Source organism: Lepisosteus oculatus, chromosome 15 (genome assembly GCF_040954835.1).
Source record: "Lepisosteus oculatus isolate fLepOcu1 chromosome 15, fLepOcu1.hap2, whole genome shotgun sequence".
NCBI classification, from domain to species: Eukaryota; Metazoa; Chordata; class Actinopteri; order Semionotiformes; family Lepisosteidae; genus Lepisosteus; species Lepisosteus oculatus.
This window is the reverse complement of record NC_090710.1, coordinates 30542889-30567299: the sequence shown is the minus strand read 5'-3', so window position 1 is coordinate 30567299 and position 24411 is coordinate 30542889. Positions and strand designations below refer to the sequence as shown.

At 42.6% G+C, this 24411-nt stretch overlaps 2 protein-coding genes across 3 annotated transcripts; both read left to right on the top strand.

Annotated features, from left to right (window-relative positions):
• The first annotated feature begins 5424 nt into the window (after positions 1-5424).
• LOC138223149 (transmembrane protein 272-like) lies at positions 5425-14933 on the top strand. Of its 2 annotated transcripts, none has more exons than XM_069179063.1 (5): positions 5425-6009; positions 9751-9834; positions 10794-10853; positions 10999-11081; positions 11848-14933. In XM_069179063.1, the coding sequence occupies exons 2-5, from the start codon at positions 9777-9779 to the stop codon at positions 12208-12210; spliced, it is 564 nt and encodes a 187-aa protein (XP_069035164.1). In that variant the 5' UTR covers positions 5425-6009; positions 9751-9776; the 3' UTR covers positions 12211-14933. The 2 variants fall into 2 exon arrangements, with proteins under 2 accessions (XP_069035164.1, XP_069035165.1); XM_069179064.1 differs by lacking the exon at positions 5425-6009 and adding an exon at positions 8167-8320.
• Positions 14934-15620: 687 nt separating this feature from the next.
• dhrs12 (dehydrogenase/reductase (SDR family) member 12) lies at positions 15621-23928 on the top strand. The gene is made up of 10 exons (XM_069179062.1): positions 15621-15813; positions 16598-16731; positions 17213-17295; positions 17732-17824; positions 18629-18710; positions 19339-19400; positions 19882-19986; positions 21079-21169; positions 22434-22571; positions 23039-23928. Exons 1-10 carry the CDS (start codon positions 15758-15760, stop codon positions 23158-23160), a joined length of 966 nt encoding a protein of 321 aa, XP_069035163.1. The 5' UTR covers positions 15621-15757; the 3' UTR covers positions 23161-23928.
• Positions 23929-24411: the final 483 nt, after the last annotated feature.

Here is a 24411-nt window from a genome sequence, read left to right as displayed (position 1 = left end):
GGGTTAATGTCAAGCTGAGAAGTAAAAAAGAAAATGGAAGATGTTCTGGCTGTGGAGACAAGGTTTTCTTCAGGTGTGTTGGTAGAGAGGGACAGAGTTCAGAAATAGGATTTTGTAAAGTTGGTACTCGGCCAGAATGTTTTTCAATGTGGAATGAACCAGTCCATGTTCCTTTGCTGTTCGCGGTTCACTGGTAAAGCTGCCCAGTTACTTCTTCAGACTGGAAAAAAAGGATAGGTTTGGTACTAACCTTCTTACAATTTTTCAAAAATCCACACTTCTTTCCACTGCATTAAAATTTGAATCAAATAAATCTTCACATTTAACTGGCATTCATAGCAAACCTCCTTCTTTAAAAGCTGAAGGTGCCTCATTATAAGAAGCTCTGCTCATGTACGTGGTGGCACAATAGACAGTAATTACAGTAATTATGAGCCTTGTGCACAAACAGCTTCTCTTTGTTCTGTGGCAACAATGCGATTGGTTATCCCTGAATGTATCCTATTCTGGTGCTGTTGTGCGTTCCACCCCTTCAGTTTTTTTATTCTCCGTCAATGGATCATGGTCGTTACTTAACAAGTATTTTTTCTTCACGGCCACAGTATTTACAGGGTGTGCTTAGCATTACCACAGAGCAGTTTCCATTTCCAGGCAGTAACAGAGCACTACCATGCCCTGTCTCTTCCCTGTACAGTATCTCTTGTACTGGTTTGTTGTGTCTACAAAGAATAACGTGTCATGTACACAGCAGTACTGCTTTGTTTCCACTGCTGTCACTTGCTGCTGTACAGTATGTGGCCTGAGCATGAGGAAGACATGTTGAGCCAGGAGAAAATATCCAAAGATATTTTTACTCACCTGCTGTGCTGAACTATGCATTGGCAGAACCGTAGAGCTCATCACATCTTCTTGCTCAAATAGGACTCTTAAGAAAAATAATATTGCCGTAAAGCTCTGAAAAATAGACATTATTTTAAAGAGAATTGTAATGCCCCTTTTACTGGCCTGGCTGGTTGTTAAGTCAAAATGTCCTGGTTTGAGTTTGCTATAACCTCTATGTAACCTACAGAAGCAAGACAGCCCCAAAACATAGTAAACACTGAGCCATATTTCACAGAGGGAATGTTTTCCCAGCACCTTTCTTAAACATTTTTAAATTAACATGCTGATAACCATGTCCAAAAAGCCCAATTTTCATTTCATTTTACCTTAAGACATAGTTCCTAAATGTCTTTCAGGCATAGCTGGGAAAATAAGTGTCTCCTCTTTTTGCGTTTCTGTTCTATGTTTTGGTGTTTAAAGATATGTTTATACCTTTTACCTCCATGCATCTGTTTTCCTACCGCTTCAGCTAATTCAGTGTTGTGGGGGAGCCGGAGACAGGCTCGGGGCAAGATACACCCTGGACAGGGCTCAGACAGACACCGACACACACAGACACGTACACCTGGACCAATTCTCCCAGAACCTAACAGTTTCTGGACTGTTGTAGGAAACCCATGCACACACAGGAAGAGCGTACGAACTCCTTGCAGATAGCACCCAAGTCCAGAACTGGACCCAGAGCCCTAGCACTGAGAGGCAATAATGCTCACCGCTGATCCACTGGGCCACCCTCTCTCTTCTCTCATTTTCACATGTGTCCAGGTCTAAAACTGCCGAGTGGTTGTTAGGGTGAATATACAGTAAACTGCGCTTGTGTTTTATAACAGAGTGGGAGGAGATGTGCTGATCTCTCTCTGCTTGGCTCTCTGGAGGGCCTTCTAAAAACACATACTTCAAAACTACACTGAACTGCGCCCTGACTTCTTCAGTCCCTAAACTACAAAGTGGAGCTGTGGATTCTGCATTATGTGGATTCTTTTGAAGACATTCTCCAACTTTGTGGAGATAAGTGACTGTTTGCCTGCAGCCTTAGGAGAGTTTTCTGACCTTAAGCACGCTACTGCTGAATGATTTCCATGTGTCTCTGCTCCATGTTTAACCCAGGGAAACAGGAAAACTTCAGAGCCTCTGTACAGTCCTAGGGGTTTCCAGTGTAACTCTGAAGATCAGAGTGTTGTTGTAGATCTGTTGTTGTTGGATTTTATTGAGTGGAATACTTAGGCGTGTGAATTTTGCTCTCACATTTTCTGGACTTCAGCTTTTTGTCAAATTTGACTTTGCGCTGTGCACTATCGCAATTACAACAAATCATTTTTTGATGTTTGAGGTGCAAGCAATTCCACGTACTGTAGCATGTGAAACCAGTATATAACTCAATCTGATATTTTATGTTTTTTTTTGCTTTTTCATCAGGGGTATCAATCTGAAAAAATCTGGAGGGAGCTTTACGTCCAGAGGCTTTTAAACATGAGTCTCAGTCTTTTCTACAGCAGGTGCAAGAACACTTGTGCAGGAGAGTAAAGAACCATTGATTGGTGGCCATCCTTGTGCTGTGCTTCTCAATTGGTTCTTATTAATATTCAAGTAGACATTTTGATTAAGTGTGGAAGAAGCAAGCTTATAATTATGTGTGTGCATAAAATACCAGTGTGGTACGGCATCATAGCCTCTAGTCAGTTCTAATTTCCATATCACGTTAATGAGGTTTCTTGCTGTGAGCTTTTGAGAAGACATTATTGTACTATTCCAGTTTTGTAGCTGTTACTCTTTACAGGATATGGTAGTTAGCCCCCGGTAGTTAGTTCTCACAAGCTTGTTCTCTGTCAAGGAGCCCCTCCATGAGGGCTCAGGGGATCCCTCCTCTATCCACAATCCCTTATTCCGGATATTCGGGCCACCCCACTGTTATGGTGGGCTTCCCCATATAGCAGACTCCAGGGATCCCCTGACCCTGCATGGAGATGTGAGGGAGGCGTGGAGGAGGAGGCCAGGGCTCTACAAGTGTTAGTTAGGTAAGTTATTATTATTAGTAGTACTATGGTACTAATGCTAATTCTGTGTGCTTTGTTATGCAATGTACTGCTTAATATAGACAAGAGCAAGAGATTTGACTGTGTGCAGAGATCTTAGATCACTTTATTATATATTATATGATAAATGTATTTTATATATATATATATTAGGAATTTGTCTTTGCACATACCCCAGCTTGCTCTCCATGGGACACACAGACAGGGAGAGAAGCTTGGGGTCAGAGCGCAGGGTCAGCCTTTTAATACAGCACCCCTGGAGCAGCTGGGGTTAAGGGCCTTCCTCAGAGGCCCAACGGAGTAAGATACCTCTGCCAGCCGCAGGATTTGAACCGGCAACCTTCCAGCCACAGGCACAGATCCTGAGCCACAGAGTCACCACTCCACCCTCAACTCTCAGTCAATGATTCAGGCCCTCACTCTGCACACAGTACAACGTTCGTTTGTAAACAGGTTACAGTGCAGTAGGTTTGAGAGATGATGTTGTGGTAAGGTTCTGTATATATATTTATTACTGAATGTGTACGTTTACATTCCAGTGATTAAGAAGAACAAACTGGGAAAACGGAGCAGTCCTCATCCAGGAATTTCTTCTCCAAACTCAAAACCTGTCAACACTGCTCACTCTTTGACTGTTTTACACAACCTTACGTCTTATTTCTTATTTTCTTATTTCTGACTTTTTCGTTAGTCCAGACTTGGCTGTGCATGCAACAGCTACTGCAAGTAAGTTATACTGGATCTATGCATTTTCTGTTTCAAAATAAGTATGATCATGAAGTAAATTGTTCTGAATTGGTCGTGATAACACTTAACTGAGCCTCTAAATAACGAGCTTGGATTTTAAAATAATTTAAAAGAATCCCAGGATGGTATTTGAAGCTTCATGCATTCCCAAGCAGTGCTGTGGATTGCTTGTCTCTTTAATAGTCACTAAAGAACCACTAACGAGCAGGTAGTTGCTTTCCCTGGTGAACACTTTTCTCTGTGCAATTTTGTAATAACTTTATTTTTATACTGATCCTTATTCCCCATGTGATTTTCAGAGGATGTTGTTTGTTGCTCTGGGAAGGTGAGAATAGCACTAAAGCTTTATAAAGATCTGATTTTTAAAGATTGCAGAGGAGGTATCCTACATGGGACCTCTATTATGTAGATTTATATGAAGAGGGGAAAAACGTGTTGTTCCCAAAAAATATTTTTATTTAGGAATATTTATCTCTTATTTATTTAGGAAACTGCATTTCAATGTGTAGTCAAAATCTCAGCTCTTTACCTTCTTAATATACCTTTTTCAACTTCTCAGTGTTCTCAATGAAACTGTATTTACTGTAAGAGAAAAGCGAAACAGACCTCATTTGTTTTAACATCTCTTTCTACAATGAATGCTGTAATTCATAAAGGGACGTTTAACTACTGTCATTCAAGTGCCTGTTCATGCGGCCAGCCTATTTTTGCAAAGGAAGATAAGAACATCGGAAAGCTTGTATTTTCTTTCACATTCTCCTGCTATGGATGAAAGCATGAGCATGAGACGTTCTTCCCGTATTAAGGTGGGTTTCCTCCGGGTATATTTCCCGGGCCACCGTGACCCAGAAATGGACAAGCGGCTGTCGAAAATGATATGATGACTGATATGTATTTGTATCGTTTTATTTTGTTTTTACTGCAGTTTTGCGGAGCGCCAGAAGCAAGAGGTGTACTGTAGTAAGGTGTACAGTACGACGTCCCCTATCTTTGACCCCAAGATAGTGTTCAGTTCAGGAAAGGATATGATGAAAAGCTACGCATGAAGTATAATTAATAGCCTAATAGCGTGTGTTTTTTTCCCATAAAATTGGAATTGAAGTCTCCAGCTTGATTGTACGTTAAAATTCTGGGTTTGGGTCCTTCCTGAGGTCTTTCCTTCAAGACTGGATACATCCGACACACAGTGCTGACAGGTTTCTGTAGCAGTCGCTCTGCTTAACCCGCTGTATCAGGTTTTACAACAGAGGGTCCCATCTTTCTGCTCATTCATTAAAGGCAAAAGACTCCACTTATTCATGAACTCGGATCTTAACTGAATGTTAGAAAGACAAAAAAAATTACATAATCTATTCATAGTGTGGGCGCACTTGATTGAAATACAAATGATCTTCTCTCAAAACTGGGAGTTTAAACAGTTTGGTATTAGCACATCAGAGAATATTCCATGAAAAGAAACGCTACACTATTCTATTGTTTCCCTTTAACATTAGGACAGGTTTTGTCGATTTCTATTGTCAGAGTTGCAAGTGAATATTAAAACTCTGCTGAAACAGTGCACGACATCTTCGTACAACCTTTACGATCATCTTTATGTTTTTATAGATACAGTATGTCCCAGTTACTGTATATGTAGAAACTTGTAGCCGTAAGTTATATTCGTAATTGTAGTGACTTACGAGTAAACCGTTACTAAAATATTTCTATTCGCACGAAATCTGCAGATATCGAAAATTTGATTTCAGTCTAAACGCTAGTACAGCTTAGAGGTCCCAGATTTACCCCCACAAATCGCTATCATTTTCATGATCAGTTCTTTTATACACTGCGAGGATAACGTTTTTTTTCCTTTGCACCCCTAAAACCAAACGCAAACATAAAAAAAGAAATGCGACACATTTCTTTCTCATACGTGTTCATTCGTGGAAAAGCAATATTAAGTCTAAAATAAGTAATTTGCTAGAGGCATTGGTCAAAGACGAGAATATCTTTAACAAATGTCACACGATGTTTAACGTGCCTGAAGGGCGAGTATCCCATGTCGATACCAACGTGGGAAACTGTCTTGAAGCCTCGAATCCGCAGGACGACTCCCAGTCGCCTCAGTTCGCGCAGTGGAGCGCTGAGATGCGTCTGGTCAAGCTGAAACACAGAGGATATCCAGCGGCTGCGTTCACCTCTGAATAAATGAAGGCAAAACTGCGCATGAAGGTGGCAGGTCGAGCAAAGGAACTATTCTGGCATCGTTTAATCCATCGAGTCTTTGATAAATGCTGCACTTCACATCGCTCAGTATTTCCAAGTGATTGCCTTCAGTGAATACTCTTTGCTACAGATCCTCTGCAAGGTTGGTTTTCACTACTTCATTCTTTTAAGAGACTTAGCATTTTTCCTTCTACAAGTAAAGCGCTACTTGATGATATTAACCGACACATCTCGCCTGATATAAGCCTTTGGGTCGATGTTCACTGGTTATACTTCATCTTTCATGAAGACTTATTGTCGGTTGCCGTAAGACTAATACAGATGTAAAATTTAATGTTAAGCACAGTTCGGCCATTTCACACTTTGCTATTTTATTTCGTTTCAAGACGACTTCCCTCAAAAGCTGAACCTGTATATCTAGGAACCGTTGAGAATGATATAAAGAATGTGTTATACAGTATGTCAAGTTCTGTGCATGCAGGTTCAAGTTATTCAGCGGTGCAACGCAACGCGATGCCTGCGGTAGACAGTGTGTGTTTGCTGTGAGGGGGTTCAGTCAGAAGTCGGCTGGGAACAGACTTGTTATCTCGCAGCGTTTTCCAGCGCATACAGTACAGTAGGTGCAGGTTTGCCTGGTGAATCGGGAAGAGCGTCCAGAGTACAGGGACCCGGGCTGTGTCCAGCGCTGTTTCATAGGATCTCATATCTCCAGTGAGATGCACGTATGACCAGCCAGTTAATCCATTGTGCAAATGGCGGTTTTGACTCATTAAGTCTAATGAATGAACTAATCATTGGTCTCATTAAAACAACCAAACAAACAATAACCAACGAGGGTGGAAGGCTTCCTCAAGACCTATCAGATTGACCCCGTGTTTCTCACCTCCGATTGATTTGGACAGGTCGTGGAACATGATTTCATAAAGCCCAGTAAATATTAATATTGTATTTGTTTCGGACCTTCTGAAGTCAGTGCCGCGGTATTTAATGTATAAATTATGAAAAGAGGAACAGTTATCATCTCTGGGGCAAATTGAAATGACAGTGTATTTAATTAAGTGAAGGTCCATATACTTATACATATACGTATGACCACTTTTCTGGTATTGGCTTGAAAACCTTACAAATCTTCTACTGCACCTTTGATACACCCACAAATAAATATGAGTCTGCTGATCGTTTCTTTCTTGATGTGATGAATTCCATCATGAAAATAGGAGAGCAGGGAAACCTAATCCATTCTTGCTCCAGGTATGCATTGGTGCCTTGTTTGCTAGTCAGTCAATATTAAATACCGTACTACTAAAAAAATTCAACAGTAAAAAATTGATTGACTTTGGCAAAGAGGTGCCAACGTTTCTGAGACATTGCATGTACTGTAATTTGCTTTCAAGAAAATAACTGAGACTTTTTAAATCAAGTAACAGGACTCCAAATCCATTATATCTACATTATTCTATAGAAAGAGACAAACACCCTCAGTTATATGAGGGCAGTACATGCTTTACTCCCAGTCTGTGATGTTTTGGTAATAGTGCATTTAGTTCTTTTGCAGCTTATCAGATGAGTGCCTGAGAGTGCTCACACAAGCTCTTCATTGTAAGACATTTGCATATGAAATGCAAAATTGTCACCTTTGATGGACACCCTGTTATTATGATCCTTTCAATGATAAAAATGATCTGGTTCTCCTATATCCTCCGGGAGGGCAACTAGTGGTTTCTAGATTAGGTCTAACTTTGCTCTCATGTGTTGACAGCCTGCAGCTTACACATGGTGCATAATGCAGTTTTTTCCTGTGTGTGCATTGCAATTGATTCTTATCACCATCAATCACGCCATTGCCATTCCCATTCATTAAGTGTGTGCCATATAAACTTAAAAATACACAGCAGGGGCAAATTGCTGTCACTGAAAATAATCAAATGTGTATTTTAATGCAAGTGAGAACTCACAGGGAATAGGGATTCCATGGGATATGGAAATCAGGAGTACACTGGGGTAGTTCCTTTTTTTAAACTGGTTTGCAGAACCACATTTTTTGGCTGGCATGTTGGAGCTGCACACAATGCAATGCCCTGTTTTCAATTTCCTTGTCACCACCACACTGCTTCTTATTTGTATGTCATCATTGTAGACGTGCTTGTCACTGTAGCACATCTTCAAGTTTGCATATTTCTGATTTTGCCGATCTTTCCAGTTCACAGGCGTTGCGCAGTTCGGCTTTGACATTGGTAATTTCCCAGGTGTTAAAGCAGGTATGATCAGCTCTGTGATCACTGGTAACCTCACTCTCTACTCTGCTTGCAAAGCGTGTGAGGGCCAAGGAAACTGCTCAGCAACATTTGCAAAGTATAGTCCGGTGTCTCACTGCATTGATAGAGTACGGTACGTGATGGTGAGGATCTGTTGATGTAAGTTTGGAAACAGTGGAAAAGTTGAAGATGCGTCATGTAAGTGACTTTGATCGCTGGAGTTTTTGGGGATGTTGGCATGTACCTGTAAATAACCTGGATGCACCAGGGAGTTTTGGATCAGGTATTTTAGCTTAACTTTTGATAGGAGGTTTGTGGTACTCATTCCTTTTCAAGTGCTTAATTAAGTTCTCCTGTTCCTCTTAACTAATTCTCAGTGTGGTCATTAAGCTCCAGTTTCAAGAGCTACAGGATCCTCGTGGTGTCTCACCAGCTTCCAGGTCTCATTTACAGAACGGTACTAGTCATATGCTGTACATATACTTCTCTCCAAAAAAAACATGCTATCCTCTGCAACAAGCCATCTCTATGGATTAAAAGTGTTGCCTTTACATAGCAAAAAAGCTGACATTCTAGCTCAGTCTTTTCATAAGCACGTTCTTGGTCATCATAAGGAGTATGCAAGTTTTGAAACTACCCCCTTTTTGGATCTCTGTATTTATGAGCTGATGCCTATTGACATGAGGATTTCATAGACAAAACGGGAAATAAGTATGTTAGTCTTTACCAGCTTAAAAAAATAGATTATGATGGAAGCAATGCCTGGTTCTAGATACAGTGTAAAGTTGTTTGATGCCTACAGGGAGATATACATCTTGTATAATTAATGAATGTTATGGGGAAATCGCCACTCAGGAAGCTTTAGTAAACAGCTTACAGCTTTCCGCAGCTCAGGGAGAATAAGAGAGATACTGTTTTTCACCCCTCAGGCTCTACCTGTAGCGATTACAGCTCAGCTATCTGTTACAGGTGCTTTTTCAGAACATGTACTTTTCTCTCTACAAGCAGGGTCAGAGAATGGTTAATCTAGGAGGTTCAGACAGCAGCTTTCAAGGATGTGGTTGTGAAAAGCAACCCAAGATCCAGAAATATGCAAACTCAAGAGAAAAAGGCAATGATAACTTAGGGGAAAGGCACAATATGAGAAGACTCCAACAGCATGTCCAGGACAGGTCATAAAGAAGAAAGCCTAACTTGTAAAATAACCATGAATGGAAAAGTACAGGTACTGTTTAGCACAAATTATTAACTACTGAAAGCCTATGTCCGAAAACCTAATATTTTCCACTTCAATAGAGTAATTAGAGCAATTCAGGAACTGAAGGTTCACATGTAATAACAGACACTGCAGTGGTCCAAGAGTCAGGATGTTCCAGCTCACCGGTCACACCAGCAGCTGCAGTACCTGGACATCCCAACTGTAGACTAAGGATTGTTTGCTTCCATGTGAGAGCTTTCTTTGAATTAGCCCGTTTTCAATCCACATCGTTTCCCAGAATACTAAGAACTTGTATTCTTTCCACTTAAGACTTTTGAGGGATATGGAATCTTAATCCATTTATTAAGAGTTCTCTGTTCTGTGGCCAATCTGCTTAACCGAAATGAAACTGTTGTTTTATCTTTTATAGCAGGGAACATCAGATTAGCTTCCAGGATGACTGCTGGACTGGAGAAAGCCTGTCACAGGTGCATTTCCCGGATTGCCAGTAACGGTGAGTTCTCTCCCAGGCGCGTGACTTTTTTAATCTCACGAGAGAGCTCGTCCTCAGCCGGCACTTACCCACCGAGCTCCTGTTTGACATTTTCCAAAATGCACTCCACCGCCTTTAGCACATTTCATTATTTTTTTATTGCTGATTAGTACATGCATAGGCCAGAAAATCGATCTGACTTATCAATTATCATTTGGAAGATGTGGGAGAGACAGAAATGTCAGAAAAAAGAAACATAAACAAGTTTTAATTGACCCCTCTGTAAATTCAATGGTTGCTGTGAGTGCTGGTAGCACTAAAATAACATGGCTTGCTGTCCTTGATGTATTCTGAAACTTTTAATCCAGATTGGACCGTAGAGGGACACTGTATGTTACACCTCTTTATTGCACTAGTACCTGAAGAGCTGGTAGATATTTTTTAATTCATCCAATTTAGCTCATCATAACGAGTTATCCAGAACAAAGTATGAATGAAAGCTTGAACACACTGCAGCCCTGCACCAGAACTGCACTCAGTGCTCTTAATGATGATTTCCTGCGGACTGCTCTCAACTACAGCTCCCTAGAGCCTCAATAGAGGAACGGAGGTCGAAAAGCTCTCTGGCCACTGTACTGGCCCATTACGTGTGCTGGGAGGAGTCGGAGTCTCAGGATGTAAAATGAGTGTCATGAGTCAATGGTGTGCTGGTACTGGCTCATGAATCGATTCAAAGTGTGATTCATTAATACCAGTCCAGGTGGAAAAGGAATGCTGGGGGAGGGGAGTGGGGCCATAAAGAATCTCCTTGAAGAAGTCTGACCCAGTCCAGGTGCTGTTCTGAGCTTCTCTAGGCAGAAGGATCAGCCACACTACAGATCACTATGTACTGGGAACTTGTTCTTCGATTTTTTAAGAATTCCCCGATGCTAAATCCAAAATAAGAACCTGATTGATTATTCAATCTTTGTTTTTTCCAGCATGCTTTATTTTTGGACTGCTGGCGTTTCTGGCTGTGCCTCTCACCATGGCTTTAGTAGGTAAGAGAAGGACTCCCTCCATACCAACATTGCTTAAAGTAAAAAACAATTTCCACCCAGCCTCATTATAGTACTGTAGGATTATATGGTTCGGTTCTGAGGGCATAATGTTTATGGAACTGTTTGGTTTTTATTTTGTTTCCAGGAATAAAGAATTTGGAGGACTGTCCTGTTCAGCCCATGATACCTCTATATTTGCTAGTCGGAGGAGTTGTTGGCAGTTTAAAGGTGATTTGTTCAAGTTTTTTAGGTATCTTAATCTGAGATTTCAAAGATATCACCGTATACACACATGGCCTGCTTTCATTCTTGGAAGATTCAATAGGGCTTAAATTCAGAAATCGAATCAATTGAGTTTTTTTAACCTTTCTGGGAGATATATCCTATTGGTTTCAAAAATAGGTGGTATATGTGAACATGAGTGGGGATTTTCTTTTGCCACTTAAAAAGCACTAAAAAACACTGGAAGAACTTGCAATTCTCAGCATACTGGAGGATATCTTTGTAAATAAAGAGTAAGGAAAAGATCCCTAATACAGTGTTATGTAATAGAGGTTTTATTTTGATCCATCAACCTAAGCTATGTTTTGTGTAATTCAATTCTATCAATTTAATTTGGCCTGAGTTTCGTTATTCAGCCATCATATTGAATAAGATTAAGAGCAGTGACTAGAGAACTGACTATTCCTGCCTGTTTCAATGGGCTTAAGGTTAATGGCACACATTCTGCGTTGTGCTCTCTTATGCTGTCAAAAGCCTGTTTGCATTATCACTAGAATTCTTTTTTTGCCCTGTCCCTGATTTCTGAAAAGTTTTAGGATCAGTTTGTTTGTCCCACTGTGAAATGCCACCCTCTCATTCAGCCTCGGCAGCGATGTCAGCGTGGCCGTTTTGGGAATCCTCTTTTAGAGAGGACCGCGAGACACTCCAGAGTGCGAGAGGCCGCTGGTTGCAGCTACTAAGACGGCGTGTCGCTCTGCTCGCCCGCTCACAGGTGACGCTCCTGCTGTATGACATCACGAAGATGAGGTCGCTTCTTTCCAAGTCCGTGGTCATCGACGACGACGACGACGACGAGTACCCCTGGCGGCTGAACGCGCACAAGTACTACCTCCACATCGTCCTCAGTCTGTTCCTCTTCATCTGGTTTATCCTGGGAAACTACTGGGTCTTCTCCGTCTACCTGCCCAACTTCATTCCACCGTTCCATCGCCCCAGCGACTACTGCGAGAAGTCCCTGTATGTCTTCGCGGTCTGCGTCCTGGGCCTCAGTTACACGGTGCTGGCTCTGCTGCTGCTCTGCACGGCCTGCCTGCACGTCTGCTCCCGGTGCGGTGCCCGGGCGGAAGACGACTGAGGCTCTGGTCAGCTGGAGAGGACGAGCCCTGCCGGTGCACGTCTCTGTGTTTGCAAACAGGGGGAGGCCCAGAGGAGTCGTTTCCACTCTCCAGCAATGTGAAACCAGAACACACATACAGCTGTTAAGGGCCAGGGCTTTATTCCCAGTGAAGCACGCTGTATCGGCACGCAATTGATTTCCGCACCTTAGCGGACGGAGGACAATGGAAAGTCATGGTGGTTAATACCACTAATCATGGTGTTAATACTGAGTAATTCCCTCTGTACATTTCCATTCTGCCATCAGGTCTTTGACTTGGATGCTTTGCAGAATGAGAAAGTGGAGCTTATTGAATGTTTTACAGTATTTGCCATGTCTTTGACAGCCCTTATTTGCAGGTTGAAAGCTGTTTCAGTGAGAAAAGTTGAGTATCAATTCTCGGTCAGAGGGTTTCTCTACTCCACCTTTCGTATTTGTCATGTTAATATTTAAACACCTTGACAAGGATTCATATTTTCAGCAGAGTGAAAGTCCTTTAAATATGCATGATATAAAGAAAGGATGTCATTTGTCACATGAAGTGCTGTTCTACATTTTATACAAAAAGGGTATTATGTAATAATCTTATGTGACAATATAACTGACACAGATCCCATCCCATTCTGACAAATTAACCCTTACAGTGCTATGTGTAAAATGGGTTTTGTTGTTTTCTCACCATTGATATTATATAGCATGTGAGGACTCATGTTAATTAACATTCCTTCCAAAGCCGTGAGCAGTTTGGCTAGTTTATCAGGGTGTTTGCCCCTATTACAATCAGATTTTAGTAACAGCAGCACAGCATTACAATGCCTTCCAAAAATACTGGGACAGCAAGGTACTTTAATAAGCAAGGTAATCAATATAGCTAAGCTTTGCTACAGCCACTTTGAGTGTGAATTACCCAATCAATATACGCAGTACTGGACAGCACGTGGTCAGCATTCCTGCCTCGCAGTGCTGGGGCCCTGGGTTCAGTTCTGGACCTGGGGTGCTGTCTGTGTGGAGTCTGCATGTTCTCCCTGTGTTGGTGTGGGCTTCCTCCAGGTGCTTCACCCGCAGTTCAAAAACATACTGGTTCCTTCTGGGATAATGAGCGCTGGTGTGAGTGTTTGTGTCCGTGTGTGCCCTGCGATGGACTGGTGTCGGATCTGGGGTGCCCTGTTAATGCACTTCTTGCTTGATGAGACAGGCTCTGGCTCCCCAGCGACCCTTAATTGGAAGAAGCAGTTAGAAAATGGAGGGATCGATTCACATGTCAGTCTCACAATCACAAACGAAAATTGCTTTTGTAAATAAAAAATAACAGGAAGTGACAGCTTATATTAAAAATAAGTTTTGACTTTGTTGTCCCAATACTTTTGGGGGGGCACAACAGACCTAGTGGTTTATACTGTATATTGGAATGGAAATTGCTTGTTAATGTGTTGAAGGTCTTGTGTGAGACATTTGCTTGTAGAAGTGGCCTTGAAATGTGAAAAATGCTGCTTTAATTTTTAATAGAAAAGCTGTGTGATTCTATAGCATTTAATGTATTGATTTAACAAGTCTTGTTTTTTTTATGCGGGGTAGATTGCATTGATGTTTTTAATCGCACTTGAAATGTAACTTGGTCTGGCTTTTTTTCTCATCTCTTGTAATGAGAAATTCTGCATTCAGGAGTGTGCATTAAGATGAAAGAGATTACACTCTTGTGTAAATATATTTCAGCAGCAATGCCCATGAGAAGGGTCAGATCAAAAGTCGTTTTTTTTATTATTAGTGGTGTTTTTGCTCTGCTGTTGTATTACTTTGGTATATAAAGTAGGTGAAAACTGCATGGGGCTTTTAATGAAAATTGTCATCTTAGTTAAAATGGCAGTTTTTTTTCACCTGTCTGCTCTGTGTTGTAAGTAGGGAGAGGCAGAAAGCCTGTCTGAACTTTAAGTACAATAATCAAAGCATTCCTAGTGAGGAATACACTGCAATGTATTCATTCAAGAACACGAATAATGACTTTAGTGCCAATCAACCGCTACAGAGCTTTTAAAGTTTTTAACATCAGCTTGACTACAATTGAATGTTGTAATTTTAGTGGATGCTGGTGTTTAATGCAAATCTGTTAATCATTCTTTATGGGTACTCATATAATCCACATTGCAGTGCTTATGTGCAAAAGAAAACATCTGAAGGTTTTTTTTTTAACTTTTCACAAATGGTTTAACCAGCGTTTTAAGAAGATAAGAGCATCTGAAAGTTAGCAATTGAAGTGGCCCATCTAGATCATTTGGATTTTAGTAGCTACTGTAGGTGGCATGAAGATCTCATCCAGCTGTCTCCTGAGAGGTAATGACTTCAACAAGATGGCTGGGTAGCTTCACACTCACACAAACCCTGCGTGGAAGGGTTTGACAGCCCAAAATAATATACCGTATACAGTATGTGAGCTATGAGAATATCGAGCGTTATAAGTTTTATACTGTAAAGGATGATGTCAATATTTTTGCTTCTTCCTGATTTATTTGTCTGAACTCTTCCAATAATTCTCCTCCATTTGTAACTTATTTCTTTTTTAATGGTACATTTTGTAATGGCATGCAATAACAAATTTGACTTGTTTTAAATCCTCTTCCTTCAGCATGTCGAGCATTCTTGTAGAGGTGTGTATTGTCTGCAATACTTAAGACTGACGCAAAATAAATTATTTCACTATAACATGGTCAGAGCTTAGTTGTTTACCCTCAAAACAGCATCTACTGCCAGTGCTAATAATCTACTTTTTTAAAGTCAAATTATTGCTCAACAGGCTTAAACTATTAATTTTCATGTTTCTTTTTGATCCATCGTACTAATAGCCTTCCAGCACTTCAGTAACTCGAAAGGACACCATCCAAACGTCCTGGCTCTTACTTGTAAAGTTGTTTTTTATTGCAACAACAATAACAGATACAAATACGTGCAAGATGACAAATATCATCAAGTCGCTGCTTACAAAAAAAAAGGGTTCAGTGAGGTAATTATAAAGTACGCACAGCTTTCGTATTCTCCCAATTTGAAAAGGTTTTGAGGTGTACGCGCTTATGTGTATTTTAAAACTGTTCCGATTGTGGGTCTCTTCTCAAACCGTTGCATTTTTTTTGGTACATAATGACGAGCAAGTGCAGTGATTAAATCAATAACAAAACAATGTTACTGGGTTTTTTTTCCGCGTGCATAAAAGGTGACATAACACCCATCTCCCCAAAGGAAGCGTCCTCGTTTCCACTGTATTGCGGATCGATCCGGAATGTTTTGAACAGCAGAGGTTACATTGTTTCATCCCAAGCGCGCCGACTTCCGCAACGCCGGTCTTCCCGTCGACCCCTGTTACAACATCTCACCACGTGCCAACAGCACAACCAGTCGCTTTGCGCAACGCTGTTACTCAACCAGGCGTCGTTACATATGAGCAGGAGGGCGCGCCTCTGTGTGCGTGTGTGCTCTTCGGGCGAGAAGTTCATTTCAGCCTTTTCATTAAACAAAACCCCCGAAAGACGAGAGAAACATGACATTCTATAGGAACGCTGTCTGGTTCGTAAAAGGACTTCAGGAGTATACGAAGTGAGTAGTTATCTGTCGTATTCTCTGTTATGTCATTTTGATGTACTGTATCTTCAAGGAACCGACTGTATGCTGTTCGTAGTAAAAGACGGTGTGTAATGCATGGAAAATTATGATTGCAAATGTAAGTCCTTTTCAAGCTCGTTGCCATGCTTTCTGAAGAGATTTCAGGAGGATCGTCCTGCATTTTAGACAGATTATTGCCGCATCATAGCAGTGTAAAAATCCTGCAACAGTAAGAGCACTGATAAGCAGACTGTGTCAGTCATGTGCTGTTTGGTAATGCCCCTCTCACAGAACACACTCCAGATCCACAAATCCTTGCTGTAGTAGCAGGTCTCCTGTAGGTCCTAACAGAATGGCAGCGTTTACCCACAGGTCACGAATAGAAGTACACCTGAGAGACTCTCCTGCAGGGTGCAAGGTCTGTTCATATAGACTCCTCCGCTCATGAAATGTGTTGCAGGGACAGAGAAATGAGGTAATTGAATTCAGAAAGCTTGTTTGTGGATTTTACAGTTGAGCTCAAGCAATTACACAGGACTACAATTCCCCCTTTCCCAGGTTCACTTTGATTGAAGCTGACACATGTTTGGCGGTGCTCTTGGTAGAGAGTGGTCATTGGTCTGTCTGTATTTTGTATTCCTGTCACATTCTGTGAGCCTTAAAGAAGCATGTGATGTGAATGACTTCGAAGGCTGAAGAGGGCAGGGAAGGGGTGGAAGGGGACACGTGTCTGTTACTTGTGAGCTCGGTGTGTTTCGGACGTTGTGTGTGTTTGCAGGGGAGGCTACGAAGCTGCCGCAAAACATTTTGCCCAAGCAGACCTGGATGTGAATTTGGCCGGGAGGTCCTTCATGATCACCGGGGCGAACAGCGGGATTGGAAAAACTGCAGCAACTGAGATCGCAAAGAGAGGTGCGGATCCGGGGCCGTGCAGGAACCCTGCCGCTCGAGTGCTCGCCAGGTCCCCAGCAGCCGGCCTGCTGGGTGGTGCCAGAGCAAACTCGCTCAGGGCTTTGAGGATGGAGGGCGGATTAGAGTCTGGCTAGTCAGTTATCCCTGTGATTGGGAGCGTTTTGGTAACAGTCTAGGGAATAACATCTCGTTTCTTTTGATACTGTTGGTGGAACACCGTCAGACCCGAAAGAAACGTTTCGAATGCACATCCCGCCTTGGCCTCTGTTTAACACAGAGTGTTGTCTGGGGGGCCTGAGTGAGACGTGAATGTGGGGCATTGACTGGCTGAGCTAACGGGAGCTGAAACCACACGGGCAGCCCTGTTGTCAAGGCAACTGGCAGCCCAGCTGGCCCAGGGCACAAGCAGTTGGAAGATCTTCGGACGCGGGCTCCGGGCCTCCTCTGGGGCAGTGTGGTAATCGGGTTTGCTGTTTTACAGGCGGGACCGTTCATCTAGTCTGCCGGAACAAGGACAGAGCTGAAGAGGCGAAGGGAGACATCGTGAAGAACAGTAACAATGAGGTGGTACTACAGTGTTCAGCAGTAAATGACAAAATGCTAGTTTTATACCCTAGAAAAGCAAGGGGATACTGTCCAGTGACAGCTCCTGTGTGTATATCACAACATTAGGACATACATTTATATAAAATGTATATTTATATAGTATGTTGCAATGCGAAAAGCATCTGGGTTGCCAATTTTTTTTGATAGTTCATAACATTAAATGTTTAGTAATTTTTTCCTAATTCCGCGTCGAAAGTCTCTCACATTGCACCCTTTCCAGCAGTCAGTTACTTTTTCGTAACGGATGGTTTAAAGCTACGGTTTATAGCCACTGATGGGCCCTGGCTGACGGATCATTTTCATTTTGATCTTGCAGAAACATTTGTATTTATTTTCCATTCCTAATGACAGATAGTTCAACCAGGCCATTTACAATGTTAATGTTTGTTTTTAGAATATCCATGTTCACATTTTGGATCTGTCCAGTCCTAGAAAGGTTTGGGAGTTTGCAGAACAGTTCAAGAAGGACAACAATTTACATGTTTTGGTAAGTCAAGTACATTTACTGTTTGCTATTGCTCATGCATACTGTACATTCCTGTAAAATGATATGGATATATTTCAGGTAGGGAGCTGAGTCAGCATGCGCAGGCTGCAAAGGAACAAGTAATAGGTTTATTCCTTCCTTAAAAGAGAAGAAAGAAAACACAACGTTTCGGCTGTGGCGCCTTCTTTACCCAAATGCCCGAAGAAGACCCCACAGCCGAAACGTTGTGTTTTCTTTCTTCTCTTTTCAGGAAGGAATAAACCTATTACTTGTTCCTTTGGATATATTTCATTCTGAAATCACAAAATATTTCTGATTTTCTTGCTGTGAGTCATTATGTATGTAGATGTGTGCACAAATCAAAATAAAACCTTTTAAAATTCTTCTTTTTTATCCTTAAACATCTTTGTTTCTCTTATTTTATGGATATACCGTGACTCCCTATTTTAATAAAGCATGCTGGAATCATTGAATAAATGCTAAGAAAACACAAACCCATTATGTGTGGTCCCTTTTCAAATACATACATAAGGAACGAGTGCTGTGTCTCTCAAGAATGGCAGGATGTGTAATCAGAATTGGAATAAACGGAGTTTGAGCTAATGTTTCTTTGAAAGTGCTGTCGCTTGGGGTGCCGTGGGTGACCCACCTGCTAAAGGCACTTGCCCGAGCGCAGGCTGTTGTCTGGTCGCAGGTCTGTCCCTGGTCATGCCACCCGCCGACTGTGACCGGGGCTCTCCAGGTGGAGTCGCACTGCTGTGTGGAGCGAGAGCCCAGATGATCAAGTCAAGTCTTTGTCTGTAGGTTAACAATGCAGGGTGCATGGTGAACCAGAGAGAGCTGACGGAGGATGGACTGGAGAAGAATTTTGCTACCAACACTTTAGGTGAGAATTACAAACTAAATGTGATCACGACTCACTTCTCTTTCAATGCACACGTACAAGACATCGACTTTTTACTAATTTTAGGTCACTCCGATTTTGTTGTTGTTGTTGAGATCGCCTTAACTTGTGACTGTGATCTCCTTCGAAGAACAGCAACGTTTCTCTTCTCAGTCTTCCCTTCTTGTGAAAGACAAAACGAGGCCTTTCACATGTTAAATCATCGGCTCGCTTGCAGCTCACAGGGGCGACTTTAAAATGTCGGGACTTCTTAGTAAGTCTGTAGAGTGATTGTGAAAAAAACCAAGTGTTATGAATTGATTTGTTATACAGTACATCACATGCCAGAGGTCACAAGTGGAAACCTTATGGAAGTGCATTTAAACTGAGCACAGGGAGCATAGGGTACGTGAGAATATGGAAGAAGAAAATACAGTCATGTGGTTGAAGCTGACGCCTTGGTTTCTTTCGAGAAATGGCTGGATGAGACCACTAGATCAAATTAAAAACTAACGAGCAAATGGGTTAGATGGGCAAATTGGTCTCCCGTCATTTATAACCATTCTTAATGTTCATATACAGTATGTACCGCAGGTCACTGATATGCTGTATGACCATGTTAATTTTTTAGGAACATATATTTTGACCCAAGCATTGATACCAACCCTGAAAGCATCCAGTGACCCCAGAGTGGTGAGTTCATGACTGTGTGTAACATGTGTCTGTTCTGAATGTCCAGTATGAATTCTGATTTCATGTTCATTAGTATGAACACATTCACAGAAGAAGTGCGTCTAAGTGGCTCAGTCACAAAGAAGAAACAGTAAACCTCATGTGCAGCTGTGCACCTAAACTGTGGTATTTAAGCCATGCTACTGTTCAGAGAGAATTTTAAAATCCATGACAAGCTACTGTTCAACAATGAAGTAAAAAAAAAAAATTTCTGGCATCTCTTGAGTGTAGTTTCAGATGCATAGGAGCATGTCATGATAAAATAAAATGTAGGAATTACATTTTCTTTTATCTAATACACACACTACTTCTCAGCATGTTTAAGCTATTTTTCCCAGTGAACACTTAAATTGTTTGGTTTTATTAGGTTTAAGTATGTAAAAGTCAACTTGCTTCTTCACGAAGTGTAGCATGTGATACTGAAATGTCAGTTCTTTTGCAGATCACTGTGTCTTCAGGGGGTATGCTGGTTCAGAAGTTAAATGTGGATGATCTGCAGTTTGAGAAGGGGCAGTTTGATGGGACCATGGCCTATGCACAGAACAAAGTGAGAGCATATGGATGTTTTGTGTGATATTTCTTGTCCTTTCACCATTAAGGCTGTTGTGGGAAATCTTTCACAAAAAGACCAGTCCACAGTTTGTTGTAGATTTGGTTTTTATTGGGCTTAATAAATACGGGACTTTCCCCCAGAAGGATTTCCCAGCTCTTACAGTATGTTCAGGACAGGCACAAATGTGACTCCATGTCACACTTGGAGTGACTGCCCTGTTTAATGATATGTGGCAGAAGTTGGTTTTACACATTGTAAGTTAGTTCTGTCCTTTGATATGTGAGTGATTTTACTCTTAACACCGTGTAGAAGGAAATTAGTTAATGCAGCAGTTAAAGCAAGACAGCTTTATTCTGTCTTCACATACCTTTTGACAAAGGCTGATTTAACAGGTCCCAGGAATTACCCAAATACTTTCCACAATGTGGTTAAATGGTGACATTGTAGTGCTGGATATCTGCAATATACATTTATGTCCCACTTGAGGGTTCTCTTGGCCAGAGCTGTGTGTCCCGGGGTCAGAGCAGCAGAATGCCATGGGTTCTGTGGTGACGTCTGATGGAGATGACGTCCTTGCTCCTTCCTCTCTCTGCTCTAGGTGTATACTCTCCCAGCTAGTGTCCTGTCTGAAACTCAGCTTCCTTTTTAACATAATAATAAAAATAATGTTAATAATAATAATAATGTTTCTTTATTAGCCCTATACAATTTCTTGCATTAGGAATTCGTCTTTTCGCATACCCCAGCTTTTCTCCATGGAGACACAGACACACAGACAGGGAGAGAAGCTGGGGGTCAGAACGCAGGGTCAGCCATTGTACGGCGCCCCTGGAGCAGTTGGGGTTAAGGGCCTTGCTCAGGGGCCCAATGGAGTAGGATTCCTCTGCCGGCCGCGGGATTTGAACTGGCAACCTTCCAGTCACAGGCGCAGATCCTGAGCCACAGAGCCACCGCTCCGCCCGGGAATGGGAAAAACATGGGAATTAGACTGCTGTTCAGAAGGGAGTATTTTAACTGCACCTGCAACACTGCAATTTGGCTTAAGACCTGAATAACCGAACCTGTCTTCCCGTTTCTCGGTCACAGAGGCAGCAGGTGATCCTCACAGAGCTGTGGTCTGAGCAGCACACAGACATCCACTTCTCCTCCATGCATCCTGGCTGGGCAGACACACCAGGTACCGGCACTAACCCGACCAATAATAAGGGGGTGAAGACATCTTTGTAGAATGGCCAAAAGAATTGAAAACTGAAACCTGAATATTGTGTTAAAATAAAGATTTTAAGGTAAAGAAAGGATGTCAATAACCATAGGTCCGGTGAAATCACAATTTATTGTGTTGGACATAAACGTAGTAATTTTCCTAAAAAAAAACAGAAGAAATTTAAGAACAATGTTCCCTCTAAGCTGTGCCCCTGCACACAGGCTATGAAATTAGCAGACATAGGAAATTGAACTGCGCCCAAAAAATTAAATGACAAAAAATCATAACGTTTTTGTCACTGGGGGGGAAAAAATGGCACAACTTGAAATTCTGGCGCAGACAGGCCATTGCCATTAAAAAAAGAAAGGGAACATTGTTTAAGAACCTTTTGCCCTTAAAAACACAGACGCGACCGTGCGCTTGGCTGAGGAGTGTGGGGTGTCCGCTGACGCGAGTCTGACCTGTGTCTGTGTCTGTGTCTGTGTCTGTGTCTGTGTCTGTGTCTGTGTCTGTGTCTGTGTCTGTGTCTGTCTCTGTCTCTGTCTCTGTCTCTGTCTCTGTCTCTGTCTCTGTCTCTGTCTCTGTCTCTGTGTCTGTGTCTGTGTCTGTGTCTGTGTCTGTGTCTGTGTCTGTGTCTGTGTCTGTGTCTGTCTCTGTCTCTGTCTCTGTCTCTGTCTCTGTCTCTGTCTCTGTCTCTGTCTCTGTCTCTGTCTCTGTCTCTGTCTCTGTCTCTGTCTCTGTCTCTGTCTCTGTCTCTGTCTCTGTCTCTGTCTCTGTCTCTGTCTCTGTGTGTGTCTCTGTCTCTGTCTCTGTCTCTGTCTCTGTCTCTGTGTGTGTCTCTGTCTCTGTCTCTGTCTCTGTGTGTGTCTCTGTGTGTCTCTGTCTCTGTGTGTGTCTCTGTGTGTCTCTGTCTCTGTGTCTGTCTCTGTCTCTGTGTCTGTCTCTGTGTGTGTCTCTGTCTCTGTGTCTGTCTCTGTGTGTGTCTCTGTCTCTGTGTGTGTCTCTGTCTCTGTGTGTGTCTCTGTCTCTGTCTCTGTCTCTGTCTCTGTCTCTGTCTCTGTCTCTGTGTGTGTCTCTGTGTCTGTCTCTGTCTCTGTCTCTGTGTCTGTGTCTGTGTCTGTGTCTGTGTCTGTCTCTGTCTCTGTCTCTGTCTCTGTCTCTGTCTCTGTCTCTGTCTCTGTCTCTGTCTCTGTCTCTGTCTCTGTCTCTGTCTCTGTCTGACCTGTGTGTGTGGCAGCGGTGAGGTCGTCCATGCCGGACTTCTACGAGAAGATGAAGAACAAGCTGCGGACGGAGGCCCAGGGCGCGGACACGGTGGTGTGGCTGGCGGTGTCGGCGGCGGCTGTCCAGCAGCCCAGCGGGCAGTTCTTCCAGGGTGAGGAGATGGGCTGAAGGGGGGGGGGGGTGATTTCTGCTCGGCCCCCCGGCCTGTGTTGTCGCTGCTCCACTGCCCCCCTCCCCCACCTCGTTCGAAAGATCCTTTCCCCTGTTCCCTTCGTTTTTTAAATCGCGCAACTCTGTGGGCTCCGGTACGAAGGGGTGACATACAGAAAACTGGTCTGTTTCCCCGCTGAGGGTTGTGGGGTTGTGGACAAGCACCGGCACCAGTTGACAAGTGGTTGGCACCCTGCCCACCCGCGGCGTATCAGTACAAGATAGACTCGCATTGCTGTCAACGGGAAAGGTCGTGCTGCCAAAAACGAGGTGGGAGGGGAGGGGAGGGGGGGACGCCCCACGCAGATGCTTCCGAAGTGTTGTGCATGGAGCAGGAGGGCGGTGGCACCGTGTCGGAGCAGGGCCGTGCCCCGCCGTGCGCTCACGGGCTGTGTTCTTCCCCGACAGACCGCAAGGCCGTCTCCACCCACCTCCCGCTGGCCTTCACCCGGGCGTCCCCCGAGGAGCGGCGGCGCCTGCAGGACGCCCTGGAGCAGCTGGCGCAGGAGTTCAAGCCTGCCGGCGTGTGAGGGCCCGGGCCGGCGGGGAGCGCGGGCACCGGCGCGCCCCCACGGGTGTCCCATCCGTCTGCTGACGCCCCATACCGTCATCCGCGGAGCAGCGAGACCGTGGGCGGCGTAGAACGTTCTTTCATTTTGTTTTAAGCTGCACATGCTAGATAGAATTTGCAATATGAACCTCAAAACAATGCCAACACTAAAACACAGGAGCTGAAGTCTATTGAAGGAGGCAAATAACACTTTTAAAATGCTTTTTTCAGCCTTATATCCCTCATGAAGTGACCTGTTTTGGTGTCCCTTTGAGACTTTTCAGGTCTTATGCAGATGCTGTGAAATCTGTCCATTTTTGTTGCTTTCATTTGTAATACACCTTTAATCAGAATATCATGTCATTTGGTCACTCTACACAGTTCATTGCACACTTTTTATAGTCAAAACTTCTGCAAGAAATACTGTTTGTTTCCCAGTCTAGTATTTAATGGTTCATCACTTTTTGGTACCAGTACTATATTTTTTCATTTTGTGTTTTCACGAAAAGGCAGGCGTTCCATTACGTAATTGCTTTAAGATGACAAATTCTTGATCAACTGATTTTGTTTTTGCATTGTTTCTTTAAAATACACATATTAATTGTTACAGAAAAGCAACTTATTATTAATGCTAGATTGTTTAATACATTAATATCAAATTAATACTATGTTACGTTTGCTGTCCAGGGCGTATTAAATGCTCATATCATAATAATAAAGAACTAATTTATTATAATGCAACCTTAAATACCACTTTACTAGAAAACCTCAGTACTGACTTTCCACCTTTATAAAAGGCTGCTCAATCGGCAGAAATACTTTGCAGTGGTTTGATAAACAGGTGACTCATTGTGTTCAATAATGAGTTTGAACGAGGCCAGACTTTTCTTCGCTGGGGAGAAGTATAGGGTCAGTCAGCTGAAAGCAGTCACTTGTTTCAGAGTGACAAAAGTGCCTTCTAGAAACGGCTACATGTAATAACTTTGGGTCGCTTTAGAACAGCATGGTAACCATTTCCACATCAATGTGAAAAGGATATTTATTCTCCAGCCACATGGTTGCAATTCACATGGCCACATCAAAGTGTGAGTATGTTTGACTAACTTTGTGGAAGTTGACAGCTGAATAATACAGTGCTTATGTCTGTGCCATCTCTAAGACGCTGTTTATTTAGATGTAACTCATGTACGTCTGTGAGCAATTGAAAAACAATATAACTATTTTGAGAAAT

Excerpts from the sequence above, each read along its gene's own strand:
- LOC138223149 (XM_069179063.1), top strand. The coding sequence starts at position 9,777 with ATGACTGCTGGACTGGAGAAAGCCTGTCACAGGTGCATTTCCCGGATT. Across the intron at positions 9,835-10,793 it reads TTCCCGGATTGCCAGTAACG|CATGCTTTATTTTTGGACTG; the intron begins GTGAGTTCTCTC and ends TGTTTTTTCCAG. Across the intron at positions 11,082-11,847 it reads GAGTTGTTGGCAGTTTAAAG|GTGACGCTCCTGCTGTATGA; the intron begins GTGATTTGTTCA and ends GCCCGCTCACAG.
- dhrs12 (XM_069179062.1), top strand. The coding sequence starts at position 15,758 with ATGACATTCTATAGGAACGCTGTCTGGTTCGTAAAAGGACTTCAGGAG. Across the intron at positions 15,814-16,597 it reads GGACTTCAGGAGTATACGAA|GGGAGGCTACGAAGCTGCCG; the intron begins GTGAGTAGTTAT and ends GTGTGTTTGCAG. Across the intron at positions 19,987-21,078 it reads TGGCCTATGCACAGAACAAA|AGGCAGCAGGTGATCCTCAC; the intron begins GTGAGAGCATAT and ends TCTCGGTCACAG.